Source organism: Lissotriton vulgaris, chromosome 6, assembly GCF_964263255.1.
Source record: "Lissotriton vulgaris chromosome 6, aLisVul1.2, whole genome shotgun sequence".
Lineage (NCBI taxonomy): Eukaryota > Metazoa > Chordata > Amphibia > Caudata > Salamandridae > Lissotriton > Lissotriton vulgaris.
Window position 1 is genome coordinate 1,356,979,491 of NC_141694.1, and position 24,762 is coordinate 1,357,004,252.

The 24,762-nt window shown below is 42.3% G+C and overlaps 1 protein-coding gene across 1 annotated transcript in view; it reads right to left on the minus strand.

Moving 5' to 3' along the window:
* The window catches only part of LOC147708875 (proto-oncogene c-Rel-like), a 167,209-nt gene that overhangs the window by 69,716 nt on the left and 72,731 nt on the right, over nt 1-24,762 (minus strand). Inside the window, exons 2-3 of the mRNA XM_086925793.1 lie at nt 5,877-5,918; nt 5,633-5,775 (exon numbers count right to left, since the gene is read on the minus strand). Coding sequence (XP_086781919.1) covers nt 5,633-5,775; nt 5,877-5,918 — 185 coding nt within the window. The remainder of the gene's footprint in view (nt 1-5,632; nt 5,776-5,876; nt 5,919-24,762) is intronic.

Genomic DNA, 24,762 nt, shown 5'->3' on the forward strand with positions numbered 1-24,762 from the left:
TTGTGGAGGGAAGGCCCAGCCCTATTCGGGTCCCAGGTGCAACTCCTCCCTCCCATCTACATGCAGATCTCCTTATTCACCAACGGGCAGACCCATCCTGGCTCCTGGAGCCAAGCACACCAGCCAGCCCCTGTCACTCACAAGCCAGACAGTCAATTCACATTCACTGCACACAGAAATGCCAACATTAAATCTGCACACACCGTCGCGCAGCATTTAATCTCACGAGTTTGCACATACCAAACTCGCCCCTGCACTCCTCTCACATCAGGAACTACCATGGACACACATATCCCCAATGCATTCCTATGGGAGGGCAGGCCAATCTCTCCACACACACTCAGAGAGCGCACGCACTTTACAATGGGCCACAGTGCTAAAGTGCGCAGAGACCGAAATCACTACCAATATGTCATCTTAAAAGGCAAAAAGTTCAGGGGTGAACCTGCCAAAAGGGCCAAGTCCAACAGGAGCGTTATGGAGTTGGGCAGTTGGTTGTCAAAATACTTTCGTAGATATATCAGGGGGGAGGTAAAATGGGGGGAAGTAACTGTGCAGGTTGTCAGCTTTATTTCTGTTACAGGATCTGTTCCCTGACCATATGCAGCAGGGATGAAAATCTGGATTGTCGATTACTCTTTTTTCAAATAGGTGGCGATTCAAGCTTGGGACAGCAGACATGGCAGTAATCTGTTCTTTGACAAGTCGCTATACACTGTCACTTGGGTGGAAAAGGGGGGAGGCGTGGAAGGAGCTCATCTCCTGTCTGAATAGGCTTCTGGTGGGCGGGAAATGTCCAGATGTGCTTCTCCGCCATCTAAGGGAAAATTACTTGGTAGTTCAGAAGGGATTGCCACTTATTAAGGCAATGAAGAAGGACCAGGAGATACCTATGGTTATGGGCCGGACGCCACACAATCGGGACCAAATTAATTCCCAGGAGAGTGTAGTGTGGGGCAGTCAGGCCTGCAGTCATACATAAGGCGAGGAGGATACTAAACAAAGAGATGCGTGCGCTCTGCAAGGACACTGGGATTGGTAGGATAGACCTTTAGGATCTGATGGGGTACATCTCCTGTTCATGGGAATGGAGTTAAACCTACTGCAGGTGAAATTTGCTCTTGCTAAAGTACGGGGTATTCCTGCTATGCAGTGAACCTAGGAGAGGGGTCATAGAAAAGGAGGGGGAGGGAGGAGAGCGACTTAACCCATTTCTTCCTCTTCCCTCCCTTTTGCTCTGGGTGGCGGTGGGTTGAGAAGTTGTCATGATTTACAGAAGCTTATTGTTTGTCAGCTGCAGTTCAGGCTGAAAGGGAACTGGTAGGCAAGTGCACGCCTGGACGACATAGGAAGTTCAAGGTTAGGCAGGAAGTTCAATGGGGTTCAAAAGGTAGTTGAGGTAAGAAACCAAAAGGTCTTTTAGAGCTCCCAGTTACAGTTGGTGGTCAGCTCTAATGCAAGTATTTTATTGAGGTTTTAAGTTTGTTATGGGGAATGGGTAGCTTATCATAGGTGATTAAAGATGCATAGTGCGGTTATAGTTTTGTACGGCAAAGGCCCAGGTTATAATGTAATGTGCACGTGTTTCAATAAAGAAGCCTTTTTTCACACACAATACAGGTGTCTGTGGTCTGTGCTGCTCCTCTCTTCCCCAATGAAAAGTCACAGCCTGAACAAGGCAAAGTGACACTATACATCTTTCTTCTTTACACAACAAAGAAAACAACAACTTAAAAGTTCCTAGCCCACAAATACCCACAGAATTACAAACTAGAGGATGATGTAGATGGAGAGTTGTAAATAAAAACAAATTAAAAACAAGAAACTCAACATCTACATATGAAGTCAAACAATTTATGTACAGCAATAGGAAATAATGGAAATAATCAAAACAAGGTTTTAACTAACTACGAAATTATCAAATTTTCTTGGCTATATTACTGAACATCACAACCTTGTCACAGATTCTGCAAAAGCGTCTTTACTTCACCTTCATCCGTAAAATGTTCGGATAAACTCTCACTGTCATTCTCTCTTTCTTAAAACAACATTGGAATATGGAAGTTCGTCATTTTAATAGTGCAAACCTTGTGTATGAATAGGAACACAGGTACCATGATAGGAAAGGTTCTCATCCTTTACAACTGGGACCCTCTCAGGAAAGAAAATCCTCTAAAGCACCATGCACATCTGCAGAGTTAACGAAACTCACTTGCCGATCCCTGCATATTGACATCCAATGAAATGCCAACTCTTCACATCACTTTACCTTTAAAAGACCTGACAGGATTATTAATTCTCACCCAATCTTCTACTTCTTAACTTTATTTTGGTGCTTGTTTCCAAGCAGTTTCATAGTATTCCTTGTACACTGCTTATGTCTGTTGAATGTTCTCTCTAATTCTGGTGGGAGACCAATCTTTATGTCTTTCAACCATTACCCAGCACAAGTTATTTCTGTATAAGATTTCTTTCCTCTTAGAATCATGAAGGGACTGAACCAAGTAACATCTGGGGTTATCTGATATGCTCAAATCAATCTCAATTCGTTTTCTCACAACACACAGTTTAACTTATGTTTTATACAATTTCTGAAAAAGAAATCCTAAACTTCCTTTGAACAAAATAGAGTTCCACTGTCACTTACAATACACTTAGGAAGGCCTTCCCTCTGGAATACACATCTAGAAATGTAATGACAAGACAAATCAACCTTAATCAACATCTTAACTTTAGACCGGTTCAAAAATATGTCAAGCAATACAATGAGGTATTTGATGTCGCCACCCAAACACTCATATGTCCTAGGATGTCAACTGCTAATGCCTCCCACTGTGTTTCTGGTGATTCACAAATCATATTTAAATTAGTTGTTATGGTTCATAATATTCGTCATTCTCGTGTGCCCCTTAAGCAATTAATAAATATTTTGTACGTGTTTCCTCAAATGCATTTCACAAGTGCTTCTGAATGTCCAATATTCTCTATGGACAACAGCTGTTTCTTTGTACTATGACCTACAGGCACTGAGGAACCGAATAATAAATAAACTACATCCACTGGTAATTACTCTAGGCCCATTGTGCCACCTCAGACAGGAACCAGCCACATGCAAATCAAACTTGGTCCCGCTCCTATATTAGCAGTCAAGCCCAAACTGCCAGGTCATACTCCCTCTGCACTGGAATGCAAGCAACCTCACACCTGTAGGCACACCTTGTGGGGCTCTATATGTACAAAAATAAACTATCTGGTCATCCTTGTTTTTTTTTTTTTTGCCCTCTATACATCAGATTCCCACGTAGTCTTGGGAAGAGATAGAATATTCCACCTGAATTAGTTTCCTGACTCTCCTGCCCTGCTTGGCTTTAATCTGGCTGCAGGGACAATGTAGTCGTAACTAGTCTTTTGTATGAAGGCAGAGCATAGCCTATTCAGTTGCAAGTGGGGTTATGCCCAGCACCACCATCCCCAATCCCCATACTGCCAGTTGATGGCCTATACTGGCATGCTCAAACCTAGTATGGTATGGCTGCCGCAGAGAAATTTCTTAAGTCCAACTGCGAACTATGCCCAGTCATGTGACCTAGGACAGGCTGCATGCACCAAATAGCAGGATAATGCCAACTTTCTAAAAGTAAAGTATACAAAAGTCTGATAGATGGGATGCTTGAAATAATTTCAGCCACTTGTAATTACTTGGGCCCATAACTAAGGTGAAACCGGTTCTGGGTTGCTTATGTTTCAGTTCAGGAAGGACCCGGCTTGGCAGTTCAGGCTGGACTGTTTCAACTGAAGCAAAATCATGACTGATTTGCATATAGCTGGGTCCAAAATGAGATGACATTGTGTGAAAAATAACAATGGATTGGGATGCGATCAGTGGTGAAATTAATTGAAGTATTCCATGCATAATTGGTTTTATATTTTAACTTTCTAAAAATTTCATTCTCAAAAGTGTAATTTAAAATCTGATTTTACTATTGAGGAGGGTTTTTAATTATGATTTCATAGATACAATACACAAAACGTTTACCTGTTCCAAATCAAAAGTTAGCACATATTAAATGTAATAAGGCAAACTAATGTTATAATAAAGGCACAGGTAGGCCTCAAAGAACAAGTGACTAATTTAGGATTTCTCACTACCAGGACAGGTAAAACTTAAATGTATATGTCCAACCATTTAATTACAATGCACCCTGCACTATGGGCTCCCTACAACCAATGTGAGGGGTGACTTATACGCAATAAAAGGAGAGTTTAAGGCTTGGTAAGGGGAGTATATTGGAGTGTCTCTTTCTGTTTATTATTGTATCCCAATTACCCCTTCCCATGGGACTGTAGTCTTGTCTGGCTGTATCTCATATTCAGTCATTCATGAGTAAATTCCTAAGGGCAGAAGAGAAAAATCTCCTCGTCTCTCAAGTTGAACCACCTGGATTTTCAGGTGAGTGAAGGCTATAACAATTGCCAAGTCGAATTGGCAGTTCAAAACTGCATTCAGGCAAGAATGGCAAGCTGGGCCATGAATTAAGGGGCTACTTGTGTGGGTGGCAAAATAAGTGCTGCAGACTCATTAGTATTATTTAATTTACAGGTCCTGGGTATATGATATACCACTCTACAAGAGACTAATACGTAAATGAAATATGCCAATCAGGTGTAAGCTAATTTTACTATGTTTAAGGGAGCACGCACAAGCACTTTAACACTGGTTAGCAGTGGTAAAGTACAAAGAGTCCTAAGGTCAACAAAAACGAATTCAGAAATAATGGAGATGTGAAGGCAAAACGTTTGACCCTGCAGAGGGGGCCAGGTCCAACAATACCAATATTGGTAGTGTAAGGTAAGATTTCACATAAAGAATATACTTGCCCACTAGGTAAACTTGTTTTCAGAATTTGGAATATATAATACGTGTGTGGAAGAAACTAGTTATTTTATGGAAGAATGTTTTCAGTGCCTATATTTTTTAAATACTTTGTGAAGCACATGAAGGAATCTATGGGCGTTATATACAAATGTGATGAGGTGAAGGTGTTCTAACTTTTTCTGAGTTTTAAAAACATGGTGGAATTCGTATCATTTTAACGAAATGTGAATATGTGTGTGGTGGAAACCCATTAACAAATATAATGAATTATTATTATTACATTTATTGAGCGCACAGCTACCCGGAGGTTTCCCGGCGCTTGCCTTGGGAACCCGTCCTGGCTTTTCCCTGTGAGATAGCCCCTACAGGGTATCCCCAAGGTGGAAGCCAGGCATCCCGCCGCAGGGGGGCCGTTGTGGAGATTAAGCAAGCTTAATGCCCAGAGTTGCAGAGTGAGAACCCATGATTAGAGCAGGCACCGAAGCGAGAATTATCGAGTCCGTGGACATTTGAGCTCAAGACCCTGCCGCGTCAGGAATTGAACCCTGGTCCCGGGTCTGACCTCAGCTTCCGGGTCTGCCTGCTCTACACCGTGAGCCACACTTCTCCACAATAAATTCAACTCAAGCTGACAATACATAGTGTTAGTATAACCTCTGATTAAGAGCTATATATAATACACACAGGTCTTTTATGTACAGTACACTAAAAGTTAAATGCAGAAGAAAGCCTTTTGAGGCTAATTTTGTTTTTTACCTGAATGGCCGGGTAGGTTCTATTATTATCAGTGCTGCGCTCTCCCGGAATGCTGCCTGCAGATCGACCTTCAACCTTGTACCTGAATCTCATACCTCTCTGTTTGGGCTGTTCGAATATTTCAACGTATGGTTGTTGTACACCTTAAAAATATACACATATAACCAAGTTACAAACCAAGAGTACAATGCAGACACCATCATCAAGTATCATTCTAATAATTTTAAGAATCAGAAAATCTTACCTATTAGTGTGGGCCTCTGCATCAGGGAGTGATGGTTGGGTACTACGGAAAATAAGAAATGATAAGTGGTGGGTGATAAAGCCAAATAGAGAATAAAACAATCATAAATGAAGGATTGTACATTTAGAACATTGGGTAAAATTGGCACTCAGATTTAGAGGCATGCAAACCAACAAATTAAAAGAACCGATCCAAGGTCTGGCTTGGCTCTAAGAGCCCATACACAAACCAAGCCCTCAACATATTTGCCATGTAAGTCGTGCAACAAACCTCATGTAAAAATATGGTAGAGACTATTCAAAATTCGAAAAAGTGTTTCTTTAACATGTGGAAGCATTTCACTTTAGTACATTAGGTTGTATTCTTGCTATGATTGGCATTTACTATAAGTGATAGTTTCTAAAAATTGACTTACAAACATGCATACTCCTCCCTCTACCACTCTGATGAATATGCCCAGTCAGTTGTCATGTGATACCATTTAAGTGCCTTAGGTTGTTGCCACTGATGGTTTAACACCATAGTCTATTATAACGTACGCAAGACAGGTTGTTGCACAGTGCGCCTCCAGAAATGATGTATTTCAAGGTTCTCGCAAATGTGATAAGTGAAATGAAAGCCTCAGTCAAATATTGGAATTCTGATACTTTAAGCAACCTGGGGGTTAAGAGAACAAAATGCACAAGTTGCATCTGATACTGATGCTTTAAGAATGGACAAGTGCATTTGCAAACCTGGACAACCACACATCCAAGTGCTAATAGTTATGATGTAGGCAAGGTTCCAATTGATGCGGACACCACCAGTGTTTACCCTACGGGACTAACATTAGTGACTCCCGATCATTGACAGAATCCAATGTTTGGACCACATTGATCCTTTGATACTACCCAATGGAGATAGTCCTCCGATCGGCACCTTGAAAGTTTTCAAGTACTTGTAGAAGCTCAACTCAAATGGCCGAAGCACATGAACCATCATTCTATAAGGTGTTAATATTTCCTTTATTACTATGGAACATTTGGATTAATTCTAATTGAATTTAAGAACTGATAATTACGAAAACAGTCCTTTATTATGGCCACTTCCAGGAACAATAGAACTATCTCTGGATGAACTTTGAACATTAAATTCACATGGAGACACCCTAGGCTTATAAACAAAGAACTTTACAAGGACACTCAATGAATTAGAAATGAAAAGTATGTGTGCAAAAATGTCATTGAAATTTCTTTTGAGATCAAGTATCCTTTTTTTAACTAATGGTATATTTTATTTTTGACACATGGAGGTTAATCTGCACAAATAAAGTTGTGAGTAAATTACTAGGTGTCTTATCAATAGTAAGCACTGCTACTGTTGTGCCTAGCAAAGGATCTTGTTTCCCAATTTCTCCATATATATAGATCTCCCTTGGAAGCATCAAAAAACACTTGAGGAGGCTTGCATATTCTCTAGAGAAACTCCTCAACTGACATATAAAATGCTGCAACGTCAACATGCTTTTGATGTTGAATACAAAGAAAATTTCGGAACAATGTGGAAAGACTGATCACACCTAAGCAACTGTGTGGCTTGTTCATTTCTTATCAGACAAGACCACACACATATCAAATACCTTTTCTTCGTGTATATGACTTTCACTTCAACTGACTTTAGATGAGCCCCCAAATATGTCACTGAGTAAGGGTGGCCTTCCATAACAACACTGCTTTAAGAATGCATTCCAATGTAATAGAGATCAGAATGCCCTCCTGATATAGATTTCTCTTCATATGGAGCTCCTCAGAGGAGATCAGCAGTGCCAGTTGTAACTCTGTTAAGTTTTCCCAACTTATAGCCTCAATCCCTTTTAGTAACAAGCATCTCTCCAGTGGAACATCCCCCCTCGGTATGTCACCAACAGCCTCTACAAAACTATAATTGATATACAAACCAATCAAATATTGGCACACTACATCAAACCAGCCTTATAAACTTTCAGGTGGATTCCTACACTTCCATGAAGAGCTCCAACCAGAGTAAAATATGCATCAGAAGTTGCATTGAAGCAAAATGTAAAATAAATGTATTACCATTCGAGAAATTACAATGTCAGTAAAAGAATAGATTAAAGCAAAATGTGACGAAATATATTACCTGGTAAATAGCAATAATTATTATAATGTATTGTGACTTGATTACATGTGCCATTACTGCATGACTAGATGCACTTATGATGTCATAGATTTCATGCAAAATATGTAATTACATTCTCCATAGTGCAATCATAGAACAGACATATAGAAAGGCAAGAAATACACCCCAAAACTATTACGGTGAGTTTACAATAAAGTGTGCCTGCACTGTGTGTCTTGGAGATGCATTGAAAGACTTATTCACCTTTCCTTTTCCATTTCATATAAAGCAAAGTATGCTTCAAGAGCCAGCAAAGCACTGCTGATACAGCTCTATTACAGTTAGGAAAAGCTTTACCGTGAGACACTGTACAAAAAACTTTTTGTGGGTGGGTGGAGAGGGCAGTGGTAAACAATGGCAGAAACCTGATATGGTTGCAGGATTGGAAAATGTAATTAGGACATTACACTGAACAGGGGCTTTTTATATTGAACATATTTACAAAGTGAGGTACAGAAAGTTAAAGTGATTTTCCCAAAAGCATGCAAATGTTGTTTAAGTGTTACAAACTAAATTAAAACCAGTTCTCTGTGACCTAAGTAAAATAGCCACCAACACATTTTCGACGTTCTTCCTTGCTTCTGTGCTTAACAACATCAAAGAACATATAGCATTCAAGCTATTTAATGATTCAATATTCAAAACAGCCAGAAGACTCTTCATGAGGATGAAAGGTAGTAAGCTTATAGAGTCTGAAAATCTTACATTTTGGTTGGCAGAGTGTGAAAAGAGAACATTAATAAAAAACAAAAAAGATCACTACCATTGGGATTCTTGGTGGCTAATATGAACATAACTTTATATTAAAAATCAGTTAAGTAAAGTATGGCATAACTATTCTTTTCTGGGGCAATATTTGAGGGCAGCAATGTTTAGGACTTGAAGATTCCTACTGAATGAGTGGGGTAGTTTTAAAGTAACGGCATTTGTTAACATAATGAAATCTTGTTGATGTAAATATCAAAGTTAAGGTAAGATCGGAAATCAATTTCTGTGTGAAGTAGCTTAACCTGCTCAAATGCACAGAAAACTCTGGATGTATAGAATATTGTAAATAAAATTGAATAATCCTGACCTATATGTCTTAATTCTACCCAGATTCATATGCATTTATTGAAAAGTACTACTTGAAATTATTCTTTGCCAGGATTAACAGTGCGTTAATTAGGACATGTCCTTTAAAACTCTATGGCAATAAGCTTGACCAGAAGCTTTTTATTACAGGTTGAGTAAGCCCCCTCCAACAAAGTCTTTAAATCTTTTTTTTGTATGTTTTATTTTTTTTAACCTTTTTTTCAGTGTCATTACAAACAATACTGCAATGTTCGATGAAAAAATGGGAGTACAGATAAACGCATAAAATACAGGGCCTCATACAACAGTACCTCACATTATAATCCATTGTACCTAGGTTATGAGGTGCCCCCTCCAAAACTTCTTTATCTTTAAATCACTTTCTTAAAATGCTCCAATATTGAATTAAGGCACAAAGGGCAGGAAATCATAGATAACTCAAACAATTGTGAACAAAATGTATTAAGGAGATAAAACTGCATCTCATATCCTGTTTTTGATGCAACATGTATAAAGTGTCCAATCTAAGCAAGATCTATTGGTTATAGTTTCAAGGCCCTGAAACATTAATGTTATTATGATACCTATCCAAAGTAAGACTCAATATGGTTTGCACAAAAAGCCTTGAAGTGATCATACTGCTTATCCTTACTGCCAATGACTTTATAAACAGACAGATTCCACCACCTTTTGAATATTCCCCAGGCGTCACACTGGATCTGAAAACTTTTTCAGCAGTATCTCTGTGTGCTGGAAAGTTTCTCCTAGTGGCTACACAGTGATGCAGTTCTGCTCCAAAAATAACACGAGGGACACCCAGACGCAGAGTCCCAAAAGCAAATTAGTAAACAGCGTGCAGATTCCTAGATTTGGGATCTTATTAATGGATAGAGTCCAAACACAGAACGAGGAGGATGGGAGGGTTGGTGAGGAATATTCGTGTAGAAAGAGCGTTACTGAAGGTAAATAACTAGTTCTTCTGATAGAGACTTCTAGCTGCAGATTCTTCACCTTTGGAATATATACTACAGCAAGATCTATTCAAAAGTGGGTCTGCGAGAGGACTCAAACCAAATAGTCCTACAGGACTGAGTGGGCAAAATGCCCCTCCTGGTGAACCTGATTGTCCAGGAAATAATGCTTTGTGAACATATGGAGGTGAGCCCACATAGCTGCCTGGCAAATGTTTAGGACAGGAACTCCAATTCCTTCTGGCAGCATCTTTTTCGCCAGTGCGTAGCAAATCTTAACGCAGAGCACGATCCAAAGGGAAATAGTTCTCCTCTGCACTGCTTTGCTTTTTTCCGCTCCGAAGAACCCCCCAAAGATCTGATTGTCCACCTGGTGGCCTTTTGTGAGATCTTTGTAAAAGCTCAGAGCTCTCTTGGGGTCTAAGCGATGAAGTCTCTCCTCCTCCAAAGCGGGTTGAGGCAGAGCATAGAACACTGGCAGAGTGATGGTTTGATAAAAGTGGAACAGCGTCACAAGTTTCAGCAGGAAGGATGCCTGTACTCAGTGAACCATTTTGTCTGGGAAGAAGGAAGTGTATGGTGGAGTAACAAAGAAAGCCTGAAACTTACTCATAAGCTGTGCCGAAGTGATGGCAATGAGTCTTGATGTTAAGGAGGACAGGGTGCAGCTGGGAAGCAGCTCAAATGGATAAGTGAGGACCATTAAGGTCTCATTGAGGCATGAGAAAAGGAGAAAGGGGAAACGTTTTGCAGTCCTTTTAAAAACCGCATCACAACTGGTGATTTAAACAAAGAGGACTGATCAGGTGACTTTCAGAAGGCTGAGAAAGTCGAAAGATTACCCTGAACTGGGCCCAGAGCAAAGTCCAGCCGGGTGAGAAACAGAACAAATAACAAAATATAAGACAGCATGGCATGGAGGGCGTCAATCTGGCAAGTCCCGCATCAAGCCACAAACATGTCCTAATTACTGAGGCAGACAGTTTTTAATCGAGGAATGCCTGCCTGCCAAGATGACATCAACCACCTCGGAGGGAAGATCGTAAATGTTCAGCTGTTACCACTCAATTTCCAAGCATGAAGGTGGAGATTGTAAAGGTCTGGGTACAGAACCATGCCATGTTGCTACAACTGTTCTCCCAGAGGAACAGCTTGATCAGAGGACATATGTTCAAGCCCAGAAGTTCTGGATACCACACTCTCCGTGCCCAATCCGTAGCCACTAGGATGACTTGGGCCCTGTCCATCCTGATCATCATGAGAACTCGAGGCAGGAATGGTGTCAGCAGAAAGGCATGCGGGGGAGCTGAATTTCACTTGAGACAGAACACCTGTCATAGAGAGAGATGCCATGGAAACTCTAACTTGCAGAAGTGCTGACATTGCTCATTCTCGGCACAGATCGAGCCAAGGGTTTCCCCATGCGCAGAAGAGAACTTGTGCCACCTCCGGGTGTAGTTGCCATTCGTGGTCCACTAGGCACTGAGAGCTCAGCTTGTCTGCCCTGGCGTTTAAAGATTCTGCCAAATGGTTCTCCACCAGGAAAATCCCTTGGTCGTCCAGCCATTTCCAGAGGAGTAAAGCCTCCTGTCAAAAGGTTCGTGACCCCACTTTGTCTTGTTTGTTGCAATACTACATGGCAGTGCTGTTGTCCATGAGCATCTGTACCAGCCTCCTCTTGATGGAAGGAAGGACGGCTTTCAGCGCCAAGCAAATGGCCCTCAGCTCCAACTCTGCCGGAAACCAGAGCCCTCTGATCTCACCTATCCCAGATGGTCACCTCAACCCAAAAGTGATGCACTGGTCACCACTGTCAGCTCTGGGTGGGAAAGGGAGAGGGGTCTGCCATTGACTCAGTCTCAGTACAGTAACCACAACTGTAGACCTTTGACAGTTGTCTTCAAATCTGAACGTGCTCCGAGAGGTCCCCTAGATGTTGGGCCAACTGGAATTTCAGATCCCACTGCAGAGTCGCATATGCCACCTGGTGTGCCTGACCAGCAGGATGCAGGGGGCCATCAATCTCAGCAGCCTAGAGTCAACCTCACTGAAATCCAGGACTGAGGCTGATAGATCGGGTTCATAACCTGAATGTCCTAGACTCTCTTTTCCGGGAAAAAGGTACGTAATCAAACCATGTCCAGAATGACTCCAATATAGGGGAGCGCCTGAGAAGAAGACAGGTGTGACTTCGGCACGCTCATTGCGACCTCAAAGATGGCAGGATGTTCACCGTAGTGTTTTAGTTGGCTGATGACAGCCTGGGGCACACAGTGGTATTTCTAAAAACATTCCCAGACCCAATCTGATGCCAGAGTAATTTAAAAAGATGAAGAATCTACGGCTAGAAGTCTGATTCAGAAATTCAACCTTCTCCAAATAAAGGCACAAACAAGTATTTCCAGAAAGAAAGGCTCTGTGGGAACTGAAATGTGTTGCAGTATCTGGTGAAATAAACAAGAAAAATGAGCAAAATCGAAACCTGTGACTGCCTGTTATTTGGAGAAAGTGTACGAGGTTGGATTAGAAGAGTGGGTTTCCTGTTCCTGTCCGCACGTGGGTCGAAACTCCAAGGGTGGTAGGACTGTAATAATGATGAAACAAATGGGATATATATATATATATATATATATATATATATATATATATATATATATATATATATATATATATATATATATATATATATATATATATATATATATATATATATATATATATATATATATATATATATGCATATATAAATAAAACTTACACACCCACATACACACCCGACCCAGATGCAACATTTGTTTCTAACCGAAAGCCAGATTGTAACCAGCACTGCAATACCAATGGGTCTGGTTTTAAAGGAACGTTCTATGGTAATGTGAAGCACTACAAGTAAAGAGCACAGGAATGAACATGTATTTGTGTGGAAGTACTGTAGAATAATACTGGTGTAGGTTAAAGGTTAAGTGACAGTTGCACTGTCAAGCCAGACCTAAAAATAGATGTAGGTTAATGACTGCCCTCATCGGATCTGTGCTGCTGCCAGAAAAAGACATACACCGTAAATTATCTGGTTATCTAAGGCACTTTTACAGCAGTACAGTTTTACATGAAAGCCCCAGAAAGGTAAAGCTCAGCCAGCTGGATAAAGAAAGAAAATGATCACAGCTGCAGGCAAGCACTTTTTTGGTGGAAGCACACAACTTCTGCCCAATCAATACATGTACTCCTATCTCCCAACATGCTGATGGAGCCAACGTCCTTCTACAGTGATGCTCACATAACTGTCTGGTGACAGCTGTGCTATCAAGCCAGACCATGAAAAGCATACTGATGCAGTAACGAAACGTCTGCCAAGCACACTGTTGCCGAAGATAAAAATAAAACTACTGCAATTTCTCACGAGAAGAGGTAATGTAACATGCAATGTCAGCATGAATACATTATCGAAAAACAGCTATTGTGTTGTACGTAATCATAATTCTTTTGTCTCCACGTTGCTTCCCTGACCTTGCTGGTGCGGCAGAGGGGACAAATGGGCACATTTGCCACAGAGGTGGCCTGTACTTCTCAATTTTTGCATTAGGTGGAAGCTTTAGGTGGAATTGGTCTCTAGTATTGGCATATTTTGGTATTGTTGTTGTGGAATGTGATAAAATTGCTGGCTAATTCAATATAACATTGGATTTGACGTAACATTGAAATGGGAAGTTATTGTTACTGTTTTTTGGATTTTCTACTGCTTTGTTCTTGAGCGACCCCTGCTCTAAATGAAGGCCATAAGCAAAAATCAAGTACTGAGATATATAAAACGTAGAAAAATAGGGCAGTGCTAGGACTTTAAAATAATCGCTTGCTTGCTTGCCAAGAGACCTGTGGCAGAAACGTCTATCAGAGAGCACGTAGCGGAGCTTGACAGGAAGTAAAACAAGGTAAACCTTACAGAATGAAAGTGGTTATTACTCTGTAATCCAGTGTATGAACTCCTCCATTATCTTCTACTCTATACTCGTCAACCGGACAGACCGTGGGATAAAGTGTCCGAACCAAATGACAAAAGAATTCATACTCCTCCCCAGTGCCAGGTCACATCATCTCTTCTCAATCTTCTTTTTACCCGGGTGGAGCCTGCTCTCACTCCAGTTACTTCTGGCAGGTTAGGAGACTCAGGTAGGAGATAGTGTGGAATGAATCATGTCCAGGACCTTCTTGCAGAGGTGTGAGTTAAGCACATAGGGCCAGAGGTACGGAGCATTTTTGAGCTCGTAAGCAGCCCGATTCGGAGAATATGGTCGTTTGCGACTGAAAAAAGCATTTTTAAATGTACAAAGCCCTATTTGCGATTCAGTAAGGTTATTAAATTGGGTTTGTGAGTCGCAGGGGCATTTATGAATGTTATGCAACCGGAATGCAGTTGCAAAACATTCATACTTTACCAACTCCATGAAGAGGTGGTAACCCATTTGTAAACGGGACCTCTTTCCTTTTGTGAATGTGGGCGCCAACATTTTTTAAGAGCGGTCAGTGGTCCCACAGACCACTGCCTACTCTTAAAAATGAAAAGGAAACTTTTCTTTTTTAAATGCATCCCGTTTTCCTTTAAGGAAAACGTGCTGCATTTCAAAATAAAAAACTGCTTTATTTAAAAAGCTGTCAAAGACATGGTGATCTGCTGGCCCCAGCAGGCCACCATCCCTGTGAATGCTAGCCATTCCCAATGGGTCACAAATTGCAACATGCCTCATGAATATTAATGAGGCAGGTTCGCAAACAGTGTAAAACACACTATTGTACATTGCTGTTTGTCATTTCCATAAAGCGAAAATTTGCTGTTAGGAAATCGCAAACTCAAGTCTATATGTACTTCTGGCCCCATACTGTTTTTGATACAGGACTCTTCCTTTCTTTTCTGTTTTTAATTTCTTGCTCTGAAATTTGGGCATGCTATTAGGTACGGCTAACCACAGTGCATTTTTTTCCCTGCATGACTTCAGTGAGACTTCACCTCAGCTTTAACCCTGACTCACAAGCCTTGGGTTTGTAAATGATCTCCGGATGCCCAATTACAGCATTCACAGAAGGGTGACTGAAGTTCTCATAACTTCTGCTTGAGGACGGCGAGGAAGCATATTCCTACATGAGGTGCAGCAAATTGGCTGCTGCCACAGGCTTCCACTCATCCATCATTTTAAGGGCTATTATCACACTTCAATGTCAACATTAGTTATGATGCACAGAAACATAATTTATTTAGAGAAATATATATTCCCATAGTTTTTTCCCAAACACGAGAATGAAACAGTTGAGAGGCAAGCAAGCTTAAAAGAGTTTATATAAAGGATTTAAAATGTGATTTTCTTGAGGCGGTAGCCACAGATCATGTGGTTTTTCTTTATAAAACTGCTCTGTAGTTTATCAGAGAAACATTTGTTGCAAAAGGTAATTCAAGGGAAAAGTAGAGAAAGTTTAATGCTTAGTTCCTACTGTGCTTTGAGAAGTTTGACATGTAATGGGTGATGTTGCATAATAAACTGCATGACCATTTAAATCATAGGAACCAATTAAATCCTTTCACGCTATCAAAATATAAGAGAGTCAAAAGGTCAACATCATTAATGCCTCATGTAACCATGTGTTAACCATTCACTGTAATCAACCATTCTGTCCTTCTATTAATCCATGTACCCTTGCTTCAACAAGTGCATCCATCCATCGATGTAATTAGGCACTCATCCATTTAACATCTAGAAATTTACGGATTACCTTCGCTGCAGGCGTGAGTGGTGGAAGACAGCCTTGGGCAGGATGCTTCAGGACAGGGAATGGAAGCTGGCTATGGAGCAAGTTCACAAGGTCGTGCGTAACTTTCGCTTCAAATATACGCATTTTAATGATATACAAGCCACCTATTTGACCCCTACCCCACAGAATATATATTATGCAGCAGATGGAACACATGCAGTGCCCTAGATGTTCCCTAAGAGATGCTGGGTTTCTAAATATTAAATGAGAATGCCCAGAGATTAAGCAATTCTGGAACATAGTGATAATAGAAGTGGAGCGTGCGCTGGGTACAATGAATGTTGGCACCATGGACCTATGCTTGCTATGCATTTACGCGTCGAGTCGGTGACAGATTTGTTGACCTGGCCATGGTCTTGGCAAAAAGGAAAATCTACGTTGGAGGTCGCGGAAAGATCCCCCGCACACTTGCTGGTGCTCCTCACTGGAATTATGGGCCAGGGCAAAGGCTACTCCGCTATCCTTCTGAATCTAAATAACTAACTAACCTATCCACCACTCAAATTACTTTCATACTTCATTCACTGTACTAATTCACCACTAATCCTTTGGGTTCCGGAGTAGCATGCTACTCTCCGAAAAAGCGTTTCAATTTCTCGCCAGGGGTAGTATATATAAATGCAATTACAATACAATACGGCACTTTGGAGTGGGGAAAGACAGGGTGCGGAGACAGCCTATTGCGATACTTTGAGTGGAAGTGTTGGAGTCCTTTCTTAGTAGTGACGAGGGGGCGGTCCTGGCCCCCCGTCTATGATGAGGGCATGAATAGTTAAGGGTAGCTGTTTATGTCCGCCAAGTTTAGGGTCACGGTTCTGTGTTCTTTTTTCCTTTCTTTCTTTATATCGGTATTTTCTCCTATGTGGGGTAGGGCTGCAACATTGACACCAAACTGGGGTGGAGCAAGGGCAATGCTGATGATCTGCAATGTGGTGAGCGACTGCCCCCCAACTGTTCAGCGATTTGTAAATATTGATGGGAGTGGGCAATGCCATATAATTACTTTGCAGCTGTTGATGTTTTGCGTACCTATGATGGGGTTTTGCGTGCTCTGACCTGTTTTTGTATTTGAAGAAATGCCAATAAAGAAATATTGAAAAAAAAATGTACATCTAGAAACTTGATTGCTTGGCCCATGCAAATCATGGGTATAAATTGTGCACCAGCTAATTACTCTGTGGAACAGTAATTAGCGGGGCAGCATACTGCACTCAATTCCGTTTTGTACAGAGAATTTTACACACTTTGTTCACGATTTCACTACTCTGGGGAAGCACAAATCGTAATCGCATGTAACTCACACCCGTGATTCAAAGCAGAGTTTGCCAGCCACATACTGTATGGCAAACTCCTGTGTCAGGTATAACGTGTGCTTGACTTGAAAACCCATTTTGGTCACAAACAAGAGTTTTATCCTTATATGAAATTACTGGCCCACATATAATTGGGGCCTATGTTATGCCTTCAATGTTTCCATTCATCGACCCATGTACTGAAGCATATATAAACACATATATACATAAATATATATATATATCCTTGCATTCATTTGTTTATCTTTTTTCATTCGCCTATGTAGCACTCAAGCCAGTAATCCCTCCTGTGAATCCACAAAGCCGTATATCCAGCCATATATCAGTCTATCCACATGTAAATCAATTTATTAATGCATCAATTCATGTAAATATCTATGTACAAGCCACCACCATCCATATATATATATATATATATATATATATATATATACACATCTATGTACCAATTATTGTATTCGTAAATCATATATTTTCTTGATATCAAAACATCCACGTACCCATCCACTCATCTGTACATCATCCATGTCTATATATGTAGTTTGTGTGAATGTGGCTATATGTTTTCCATCTTGCTCTGTGTACATGGGTGTCTGCATGTATGTGTTGGCCTGGGCGTGAATGAATGTCATTAGATTTGTGCTCTGCTGACATGTGTATGTATGTCATGTCTGTTTGCTACTACTATATAAAATCATATCTACTGGCTATATCAAATATATATTATTGTGGTATAGCAGCAGCCATCTGCGACAATTATCCGTTGAGGTCAGCGCACATCAGCCTCGACACAGAAAAGTTAAAGAAGCAATCACAAATATTGGTCATAAGTCCTTAGACACCAGAGATATATTACTGTCAATTCAAAAGAAGTACAAATATTATAAAGTACATTTCCTCATTGAGTGTCTCTCACTCTCACCGGGGTGGAAGAAGAAAGAGGAAGTTCAGTCTATAGAGAAATGCATACAATGGCTGTGGTGTATGCCATTTTCCTCTCTCCCACACAGCTCAATTTACTTCCATGCCTGTGTTTTTCAATCTAGCTGAGATTAGCAATAAGAATGGACAAGTTTCTGAAGGCATACGTGTTTCTAATGTAATTTTATACATGGTAATGTAATTTTAACCCCTTAGCTGCGCCCGTCGGCCAACGGCCGTCGCAAGCACTACCTCGGTAGTGCTGCGCACATCCGTTGGCCAACGTGACCCCGCCCACTCTTCAGAACTCCCGTACTGCGGCGGAATTTGCGCTGCGGTAAAGGAGTTATATACATATAAACAGAATATAGAGCCATTGATTCAAATGGGAAGCATACACACTACAGTCTAGATAGAACAGGGGTCTCCAACCTTTTCGGTAGTCAGAGCTACTTATTTTCAGTGAAAGTGATCCTGAGCTACTAATATTATTAGAGTTTTCATAGTGACTACATCAGAAGGTATTACATAGTGATCATATGTAAGATTACCAGCCGTGCATCAGGTAGGGTTGCTAGCAGTTTTGTAGAAAATGCTTTCTCAATGGGAAATGCCTCCACATGGGTAAACATAACAGCCGTAACTGCAATACCCCTAGCACAAAGTTAATATTAGTAATAAATAGTTAATATGATTAGTAATAAATGTAAAATTCTGCATGATTTATCATTCAAATATCAGTTTTAAAATATAAAAAAATATTAAACCATTTTTCTCCAAACATCAGATATGAGTTCTGAAACGATACACATTTTCATCTTGAATACATACTTTTCAATTTTGGTATGCATATATTATTTCAACCAACAAAAAACTTTGAATTTAGTAAGCTGGGCTGGACACAGGAGAGCTTCTTTCAAGGAGCATGAGAGATACCAGCAGCTCACGTGCTAGTCGTTGGAGAAGCCTGGTCTAGAAGCATGTATGCCAGCCGAAAGCTCTATGATATTCATGCGTGTATACTTTAATAAAGATGTAAGCAAATTTATTAAACTAATATAAACTCACATATTGTGATGAGGAGATAACTTTTTCTGTGTTTTTCAAATTACATGCAATACTTTTCACACTCAGTGGAGAGAGACATAATCCCATCTGTTTTTTTTCAAAATTAAATGGTGTTAACCATATTCTGCATTATGAAAGTGTTGGAAATGCATCTTTTCTGCAAGGTCACCCCCAGATTTTCTGAACTTGCTTGTGCTAGTTATAAAACTTTACCCCCTGCTAACCATTAGTAAAGTACTTGTGCTCCTCCTTTCAACATGGTAAATTGGTATACACTTGATTGGTTTAGTTAATTTGCCTATAAGTCGTGTATGGGACCAAGTGTACCCAGGGTCTGTAAATTAAATGCTACTAGTGGGACGCAGCATCCATTAACACTCACTGTGTCACCCACCTCAGCAGCACTGTAAAACCTGTACCAATGCAGACTGGTTATGCAGCTTTAAACTGCTAATGTGACCTGTCAAAAAAACCCTTTTTTATGTGCTGAACCGTCTATTTAAATATTAATAAACTAGAGCCCGCCCCGGCTTTGCCCGGGGCAGAAGGGGGCTGGGGGCAGCATTTTAAGCCTCTGTGCACCCCCCCCCCGACATTGCCCAGTCCGCATCCCTCCCGCCTCCCGCCCCGACATTGGCCATACCGCCTCCCGCCTCCCGCCTTGAGCCTCCCGCCCGCCGCCCCCGCCCCGACATTGGGCATAGCGCCTACCGCCTCCCGCCTCGTGCCTTGAGCCTCCCGCCCGCCTCCCGCCCCGGCTTTGTAACCCCCCCCAGGTCCCGACTTACCTCATCCGCCGCTCCTCCCTACGCAGGAGTGTTTACCTCTCCACTGCTTGACCGCTTGTCAGCTACCTCATCCGCTGCTCCTCCCCGCGCTGCCACTGCTCTTCCGCTTCTCGCCGCTCCACAGCTCCTCCCGGCGTTCATGTTCTCCCCTCTTCCTGTTGCTGGTGAACTCCGCTCCTCCCCTGACGCAGACGCTCCTCCCGGCGCTCATGTCCTCGCTCTTCCTGTTGCTCGTGAACGACGCTACTCCTCTCACGCATACATCGCGGCCGGCGCTACTTGCAAGGGACTACTTTATTTTTATTTCTAAATATTTTAAACAACGTTTATTTTTATTTTTATGTAGCCTATGTCCTTCTGCTTGCCCTGAGGTTTTCTAAGATGTCTTGGGTGTTCAGATTGGTGGTGTAGTTTTCGAGTTTACCTGGCTCAAAGGAGCAAGTTCTCTCTTTATAATAGTAGTATAGATTACCCCTAAGTAGGCCTTATTGTCCATAAGGTAGGGTGCATGGTATTTTAAAGTAGGACATGTAAACGTTTAATGTTAAACAAGTCCTTACAGTGAAAATACCCTAAAGCTAATTTTACTTTAGCAGGGTTGGCTGTTACACAGCAAAGCATTGGGATACAAAATTAAGTTTCATAAATGTTATCGTTGGCTTGGGAACAGCTACAAATTTCATTTTTGGACTTTTCTGAAATATTAATTACATGCCCAATTCCCTAATGAAGTTGTAATAAATATTTTGAAAAGTAGACTTTTAGGAAGTTATCTTTGGCCTGCCTAAAGTTTGTGCAAGCAAAATCAGCATTTTGCTCTGCCATTTCTAAGAGAGGGAATTATTGTTCAAATAGGTGTGAACTTGTTCCCAGGAGCAAATATTAGGCTAGCCTGAAAGGGCAGAGGGGACCCATTTGAGCCTGACAGAGTATGCAGAGATGGGCAGTGAGGTACCTTTTTGACATTAAAGTGTCAAATCCTACTTGAATGTCACATCCTGCTAGATTTTTTCATATGACATTTGGGAAGCACTTCAAAGAGGCTTCAAAGAGGCCTCCACTGCAACATGCAAATGTTAGGGGACACCTGGACAGGGACCTTCTTTTGTCCCTCACAGCCAGACAGGCCCCAATCACAGTGGGTCTTGTTTGACATTACAATGTCAAAGTCTGTTTGACAGGTCTGCTGCATTTACATATAACATTTGGGGCGAACTACAAAGGAGGAAAGATGTCAAAACAATTTGTGTATATTGTGTGGTTGCTGAAAACTCAGTTTTGTCCTACCGTCTATCTCTGAGGTTGTTGTAGGTACAGGACTTGCCTCAAACTTAATTTTGTGATCTTTAACACCTTAGCAGCAATGGAACGTCCAGCTCCAGTGCTGAACGTTCCATTGCGCAGGTGCAGTTGGAACGTCCAACGGCAGCACTCCCGAGGTAGTGGTGCCGTCGGCCGTTGGAATAGGCGCAGCACTTATGAGGATATGGGAGGGCGCTAAATCTACTATAGTACACTCCCAACCCAAACCCCTAGCCCTAAGAACCCAGGATGAGTATAGCCAGAGACTTCGGCTATCATGAAAATGCCCAAAGTGCCAAAGTGGGGAGGGTTAGCCCCGGGAACCTTTCCTCATTGGTTAGGCTATCTCTATCGGTCATTGCCATCCACTAGCTCATGCCAAGCATAAATGTGGCATCTCCAGGAACCCACTTCAGAACACTCCTGGACTCGGGAAGATCAGGTGAGAACTGAACCTATTGTCTGAGACCTGTGAAAAACGTACACGACTGGGCCTGCTCTCTCTTGTACCCAGGATAAAGTAGACTCCAATTGTAATAAGGGAGACCTCCTATTCAAGCTACAGAGATACAAAAAGTTACTAGAGGCTTTTCCAGCAACTGCACAGCTTATCAGTGGCAGCCCAACCTGGACAGGACTCTGCCTGACATCATGCGAGTCTCTATGTGCTATTCCCTACGGAGGTCCTGGGATGCTATTGAAAGGTACTCCTGTGGTGGATTGGGACTTAATGGACTAAAGTCAGAAGGCAAAATCTTTTACCCAGGCCAAACTTAGTTGGTGTATCTGACTCCCGCTCCATCATCGTCAGCATCAAATTGCACTTAGGTCCAGTTCTACTGCGACCATTGATCATGTTATGTTATGTTATTTTTATATATTGCAAATCACCACTGGTCTCTAAGCGCTTCAGAGAAGGACTCATTGACACTTTGTGCTTCTTATTGCTATTTTTACTTAAGACTTTAAAAATTCATATCTCCGGTTCCCCTTACTGGATTTGTGTAATTTTGGTGTTACTGTGACCTGCCTAATCAATTCTGATTAAGCAGGTTGGTTTGCGACCCATTGGAATTCATAATTTCTGAGGGGGCCTATTAGAACATAGGTCTTATCACAAATTGCATTCTCTCATGGAGGTTCGCGTATTGTGACCTGCCTAATCAATATAGATTATGCAGGTTGTTTCACGACTCCATTTGAAATTACAATTTCTGAGGAGATATATTCATATACATGTCTCATTGTAAATTGTATTCTAATTTGCAAACCATAAGATCCTACATATTATTCTTAAACAGGTGCCCAATGTGTGTAGGTAGTGCAGTATGCAAATTTATCTTATGTGGCTATACTACATCTACTAGTAAACAGTACACTGGAAGTGTGGGCTCCAAACGGCTCACTGGTCAGGGGCGGCTCCTCCATGTAGGCGGAAGAGCATCCGCCCCTCTGCTCTCCATTTTATGTTACTGCTTCTCGCACTGCGAGAGAGCAGAAGGGTTTGGTTTGGGGTGGGCGGTCCTGCAACAGGGCCGGCGGAGGAGTCTAGCCCAATGTTGCGGGCCCGACTGTTTGGTCGGCCCTCTGGGGCCGACCAAACCAGTCAGACGCATTCTGCCCTTTTCTCCATGTAGGCTGCATGCATCCTACATGGAGAAAATGGCCTCCCCATAGACGCCTGTGCGGTCGGCGTCCCAGCCAATCACAACGCTGCCATTGCAGCGTTGTGATTGGCTTAGGGGAGGGGAGGGAGGCTGCCTGCTGACTGCGGCTGCGAGGAGAAGAGAAGCAAAGACGGCGCAGGACCGGATCAGGCAGTCCAAGGTAAATTATTTTTATTTTTATAATTAAAATTAAACTCCCCCCCGCGCTCCCCACCCGCCAGTCATGCCGGCCGCGACTGGCACTGGTATGTAAATAATACAAATTCTGTTTCCTCAGACGCTCTTCTTTTGTGACCCCATTGCCAAGAGGGCACCCAACACAAGGTCAAGAAATAACAGATGAAAAGGAGCGTTCAATTCTATAAAGGAGTATCTGTTCCAAAAAAAACAGATGGTTAAACTGTTCTCCAGCAATAGATCAAGTAGCAACCCTTGACCCCACCAGGTAGGTCGCTCCCCCTCCGCCCAGCACCACCTGTGCCTCCCTGCCCCAGCTGCCGCTGCTGAGGAAGTTCGAGGCCCTTCACCACCCGCAGGCTACCACCTGCGCCTCATCCCTGGTGGCCAGTGGTAGGCCATAGGTAGGTTTGTTCATACTCTGCTTTATTGCTTTTATTGTATTGCCTGTATTTTCATTGTTGTGTCTGTGACTGATGTTGTTCTGTCTTCCCACACTGCCTGTTCGTGGTCCGCGCCTCTATGTCTTCCCTCTGTTCCCCTCGCTGTCCCCGTGCTCTCTCTGCCCGGTCTTTCCTTCTGTACTCCTTGCTGCCCAGTGTCTCTGCCCGGATTTCCCTTCTGTTCCCCTCGCTGCCCCCCGTGTCTCTGCCCGGTTTTACCTTCTGTTCCCCTCGCTGCCCCCGTGCCTCTCTTCCGTTCTGCCTTCTGTTCTTATCTGCCCCTGTATTTCTGTGTTCTGTATTTTGCCTCTGTGCCACTCGTTTTTCCGGTATATCTGTGCCCTTTTGCCTTCTTTGCCACTCGTTTTCCCCTCGTTTTTGTGCCCCTTTTGCCTTCTGTTCCACTCATTTTTGTGCCCTTCTGCCCTCTGTGCCACTCGTTTTTCCCTTGTTTTTGTGCCCCTTTCGCCTTCTGTTCCACTCGTTTTTTGTGCCCTTCTGCCCTCTGTGCCACTCGTCTTTCCCTCGTTTTTGTGACCCTTTTGCCTTCTGTTCCACTCGTTTTTTGTGCCCTTCTCCCTTCTCTGACACTCGTATTTCCCTTGTTTTTGTGCCCCTTTTGCATTCTATTCCACTCATTTTTTGGGTCCTTCTGCCCTCTGATCCACTTGTTTTTTTAATGCCCTTCTGCCCTCTATGCCACTCGCTTTTTGGTGCCCTGCTGCCCTCTGTTCCACTCAGTTTTTTGTGCCCTTTTGCCCTCTGTGCCACTCGTTTTTCCCTTGTTTCTGTGTCCCTTTTGCCTTCTGTTCCACTCGTTCTTTGTGCCCGTCTGTCCTCTGTTCCACTCGTTCTTTTGTGCCCTTCTGCCCTCTGTGCCACTTGTTTTTCCCTCGTTTCTGTGCCCCTTTTGCCTTCTGTTCCACTCGTTTTTTGTGCCCTTCTGCCCTCTGTGCCACTCGTTTTTCCCTTGTTTTTGTGCCCATTTCGCCTTCTGTTCTACTCGTTTTTTGTGCCCTTCTGCCCTCTGTGCCACTCATTTTTTCCCTCGTTTTTGTGCCCCTTGTGCCTTCTGTTCCACTCGTTTTTTGTGCCCTTCTCCCTTCTGTGCCACTCGTTTTTCCCTTGTTTTTGTGCCCCTTTTGCATTCTATTCAACTCGTTTTTTGGTGCCCTTCTGCCCTCTGTT